Genomic DNA, 5316 nt, shown 5'->3' on the forward strand with positions numbered 1-5316 from the left:
ATATCGTATGTCATCGGATGTGCTGGGTTATAGGATGAATGGGGACGACCCAGCTGCCATTGTAGCAATAGCAACAGTCCCCTCAGAGGAGATACAGGGTTCCTCGGGGTCATCTCATCCCGTTGACCCTAATCTACCTTGTGCTTATGTGTCCCTCCGTGTCCTTCACTTGTGTCTACTCCCCATCCCAGCCACTGCGCCCGTGCAAACAAACGAAGGTCAAGGAAACCCTGTTATTGCAACAACACATATTCTAACCTTATTTTCTCAGAAAAAAAGAAAGAATAAAGAAATGTGGCAGTGGACAGTTTGGGTGCTCTTCAGGAGCCTCTGTCACCCAAATGGAAAAACAGAATGTTCCACAAAAAGTTAATCCTAATCTCTCTCTCTTTAACATTAATTAAAATCAGTCATTGGAAGCATAAATTACAACTCGATACCTGGGAACTCCAGATGTACCATAAATATTAGTATTTATATACCTGAAATGCTGTACACCTTTCTCAGGATTCCCCGTCAAACTCCAAGAAGTAGCAAAGAAAGCATTAAAAACAGCATTTTGGAAAGAGTATCTAAAATACACACAAACAACTCAGAGAGGTCTCACGTTGAGATTGTCGTCCTGCGCTCTTCCCTGGGAGGTGAGATACGCACTTGATCCCCAGGGCAATTCGGTCTGAGTTGGAGTCAGTTACACAGCCTGTAAGTACGCGGAGGGTGTCACACATGGGACTCACCAGAAATTCAGTGGCAAACTCCTCTTTGTGAATTTTCTTGTTTTGGGCCCCATCCAGAAACTTCTGCAGAATTTGTCTTTGGTCCATGCTGCAGGGCAAGAGAGATGGTCTATGAGCCGCCGGTTAAGGGAGGGCAGGTGTGTCCAATGTGTGTCATGGCTGAGGCACCAGTGACAAGCCACCGCTGCAGGCTGAGCAGAGCATGCTGAAGGCTGTGGTTTACTGACTTCATCACAAGCCTGAGAGGAAATTAGTATGTAACCAGCTTCTGTGGTCACAGTACAAAGCCAACCTCTCACTCCAGGGCCCTAGCGCCTTCCTTCTCAAGGAAGCAACCTGGTTACAATTCAAGTTTTTAACAAACAAGAGGCTAACCAGAAGATAACGTGTGGTCTGCTTAGCTCTGAGACTGTTATATTTCCATCACCCTTCAGTGAAATTTTTTTTTTTTTCTAGCTTCCTAGAGAAAAGGCAGAATGACAGGCCTGGTGGAGGGGTTCTGCCTCTCCCCATTTGCCCTATGAGTACAAAGGCCCTGCTGACACCTTCTGTTTTCTTCACGTCCCAAACAAACTCCGCAAAGTTTAGTGAGGCCCAGAAAGGGAGACAAACACTGCTTGGAGTTAATAAGTTTCTGAACAGTTTCTTGTCAGTGTGATCAGTGGCCAACTTCTTTTCCTCGGAGAAGGCATTTTTATTCAGAACTTTTAAGTCTGCCATACAGACCTCAAACTCTCTTTTGGATGAAACAAAGTCAGCTGCTTCTGACAAAGTCTGTGCTTCTCCCAGGGCTAAGGAAGTGCCGACCTCTGTTAAGGGAAGTGCTATGGATTTCAGGACCCACCTGACCCTCCAGTACTTTTTCAGTTTCACCTGGGTTCTGGATATAAAGACTGGGGGTATTGGTCTGTATAGGATCCGGGAGCACGGTGGCCCCCACAAGCGGGGCCTTATCAGGAAGTTGGCGTAATATCCCCTCTATGTAATGAAGGAAACTATGAAGGAAGAGAAAGAAAAAAAAAAAAAAAAAGCAAAATCAGCCACCTTGCTGGCAACAGCATAACTTTCCAGACCAAAAGCCTGAAGAACGATTTCTAGAGAAGACATGTCTACTCTGTAACTTATGCCTTAGAAAAGGCCATTGTGTCAGGAAGCCAAACGGAGTCTGTGGCATTTTGGCACCGACTGACAGAGGGGCTGTTCTAGAAAAAGCTTCCACAGCTCAGCTTGCATAAATTGTCTTCTCGAGGGGTACAAACCTATGCAAGAGTGTCTCAGTGTGACAACCACCAAAAGTCAGCTTATCAGCTCCGTTTGGGGACAGAAGTTCAATAAACATATTAACAAAATTAGTCTCAAATAAGCCTGAAGAAAACGGTGCTGTTAGAACTTCCTCTATTTCAGGTATTAGCAACCCTGCACGTTTGGCAACATTATTCAAACACCCTTTAAGAAATCACGATTCTGAACGCTATTAGGCTGCATCCACCTTGCTGAGCCTTACAAGAAAGGAAAGGTCATCGAAGTATCTTCGCTGACGCCAATGAAGAATTTCAATCCCACACCACAGAATCCATTAAAATGAACCGTAATTCTTCAACACAAGCTGCTGGTAATAAGATAGTATTTTTCGAATTATCCCCATTTAGCATTCAAGGAGGATTTCTTGCTAAATAAGGCAATATTTAATTTGGCAATTTAAAAACATAAAATATGAGAAAAAAATTTAAAAGGCCAAAAATTTCAAGTTTATAACAACTAAAACAAAGATGTACATGGTTAAATGAGGACCAAAAGACACACAAACACACACACAATACAATAGTGTAAGTGGCGTGATTAACGATGCTTTTATTACACCATTTTCTTAAACTAGAAAACAACACAAAAATCCATTAATTTGCTCAACAAATTTTTTGAGTAGCCACTAAATGCTGAGCACCGTGGTAGGGGCTGGGTATACAACAGTGAACAAACCAGGATCTGGTGAAAAACACCCTTAACCAGTTAATGAAGCATCTCAGATTTAAAGAGATAGACTTAATTACGGATGAGAATAAAACTATTTCAAACTAATTTACTCATCTGCAAAGTAGCAAAGGAGAACCCTAAAAGGAAATGGTTTTCTGTACTTACATAAAAGAGATACACAGTTTCATAATCTCCCTGTCCACTTAGAATGTCTTCACTTCCAAACCAGAACCTTACTAATTAATAAACAAAAAGATACCTAATAAAATTTAAATCTATTTTCCTCAAGCCTGTATTTCAGAACAATTTCTCTCTAAGTTTCTTTTCTTCTTAGGGTGGGATAAGATGGAGAGAGATATAAGAAAGATAAAACTTGCTTAGATGCCCTCTATAGTTTTTTTATCCAAAATATAATGATCTGAAAGTAGTGTCTTAGCAGAACTGCAGATTTCTTTTTAAGTAGCAATTCTTAAGAGCCTGTTTGACTCTAAAACTAAATGATAGAAACATTGTAAAATAGCCAAACCTCAAAAACCCACTTAGCTAAAAGGTCATTTCCTGAGCAGACCACTCAAGCAAGCAAAAAACCAAACTGAAGGAGAAAACAAGGCAGGCGTGTTATTTTTAACAAATCTAAGCTTCTAATTTTTCACACTTCCTTCTGCAGGGACTGGAGAACCTAGTGCTTTTTGATGAAGATTCTGTTGACTCATTTGTATCTTGTGGGAAGATCAAGAACTGGAGAGGGGAAACAGTCCTGCCGCAAAGATTGCCAAGTATCTGAAAGAATTTGAGAATTTACTATGAAACATTTAAACCAGTCTGGCATAAACCCTAAGTGAACACAACAATTCCACCCAGTAAAAGCATCGTCAACACTTTATCAGATTCTCGTCAAGGGTGAGACCTTGTGGAAAGGAAAACTGTGAAGGAACAGCTGAAGAGGAGTGAGGAAGGACCATCCCCTGGCACCCTTGTGTGACTGTGTTTGCTCAGAAGGAAGATGACAACACAGGGGAGTGGCAATCACACTGCCACCTGCTCCACCAAGAGGGGAGTGTGCCAGTTTACCGGGAAATATTGGTGTCATGGAGGTCAGGAATTAGATGACCAAAAAAACTTTAACCAAAGAGAAAGTCCAGGGCAGGGTTATTAGGAGAAGATAAACTAGCCACATTTTCTCAGAACATGCCTCTATGAGGAGACGTTTTAATCTGGGAAAACCACTTAACTAACCTTTTAGTTTCACTCCGCCTGCCTTTCTCTGTGTCCCAAGGTCATTGATTTGATACCTGCTATGTGTATTATCTGTGAAATACTCAGTCCCTCATAAGCATCCTGTTGGTCACCAAGAACTAGTGAACCTTTCTCCTCAATGTCTTTTAGATTCAACCTGTCTTTTCCGTTCCTATGTTAACCACCCCTCATTCCCCTTTCACATCTGGATTCCCACAGCATATGCTCTTAGCTATCTCTATGTAGCTTGTATTCTAGTATCTCCTGGTAATCAAGGCTGGGTGAAAGGTCTTAAAAGTCCACTTTAGTGCTGCAGAACCAAAGTACTTAGTGCTCATCCATGGAACATGTCCAGATTCCTCACCTGTCACCAAGCCCCTCCCGGTCTGTCCCCACCCAACCTATCCAATCCCATCATCCATACACCTTGTTCATTCTACTGCTCCTTCTCACCTTTCCCCCTGGTTTTCACCAAGATGAAAATAAAGCCACAAAGCCTGGATACTCTTTTCTTTGAAAATCGTGCCCCAAACTCCTTCTCACCATGACATTCTCTTAGTCTGAATCCTTTCAGTATGAATCTTTATATTCAGCTCTAGTTTTCTTCTATGTATTTGCATGACCTTGACATTTGCATGTGCTTAACCTGGCCTTGGGCACACCTATAATAAGGCTACTGTGACAAACGATGCTGCACATGTGGTCAGTCCATGGTGACCTGGTTCCTCACTCCATCAGTTACTCCAGGACTCTTGCCTGGCACAGTCGAGGCTTCTCTCGCTAGGCACTTTGGCTATGCCAGGAGCAGATGGGCCTTCCCGACAGGGAGGTCCTGGAACCTGGCAAAGAGAACCTCCCAAGGCTATTACTACAAAAGGAATGGGGCTGCTAATGACACTGAGTCCAGCTCAGAAGGGCTGCAACAGCCAGGAAAAACAAATGATCTCTTTTATTCCCATGCTTGACCTTTCTTCTTTTGTAAATGGGCACAGAAGAGGCTCGTAAAGCACTTAGCTCCTGTTTTCACGGCATCAGCAGCAGAAGTTCCCCCTACCCATCTTCCAATCTGCTGCTTGTCACTACAGCATTCTGAGACTCAAGCTCTTTAGTTCACCTTCTGTGAACTTCAGTCAGCTTCCTACATGCCACACAGGGAAGTACTCTGCTTTTGGTTTCAGAAACACAATCTTCAGGAGGCAAAGGTCAAGTAACAACAACTTGCAATGGAAACAATTTCTTTTTTTTTTTTAATAGAGTCGGGACTTGGTGAGGCTTGGTTGACATCTTGTTCAAAATATAATCAAAGTTGAAGTCTCATCCTTCGTTTGATGTCCCCTCAGTATTCATTCATTATGAGATCCATATACACGCA

The 5316-nt window shown here is 42.4% G+C and overlaps 1 protein-coding gene across 1 annotated transcript in view; it reads right to left on the minus strand.

The window, feature by feature from the left end:
• Window positions 1-824, minus strand: part of PTPN22 (protein tyrosine phosphatase non-receptor type 22) — a 46545-nt gene extending 45721 nt beyond the window's left edge. The window contains exon 1 of the mRNA XM_019730373.2: window positions 738-824. Within this exon, the coding sequence (XP_019585932.2) occupies window positions 738-824 (87 nt within the window). The remainder of the gene's footprint in view (window positions 1-737) is intronic.
• Between the last annotated feature and the right edge of the window lie 4492 nt (window positions 825-5316).

Source organism: Rhinolophus sinicus, linkage group LG14 (genome assembly GCF_036562045.2).
Source record: "Rhinolophus sinicus isolate RSC01 linkage group LG14, ASM3656204v1, whole genome shotgun sequence".
Classification (NCBI taxonomy): Eukaryota; Metazoa; Chordata; class Mammalia; order Chiroptera; family Rhinolophidae; genus Rhinolophus; species Rhinolophus sinicus.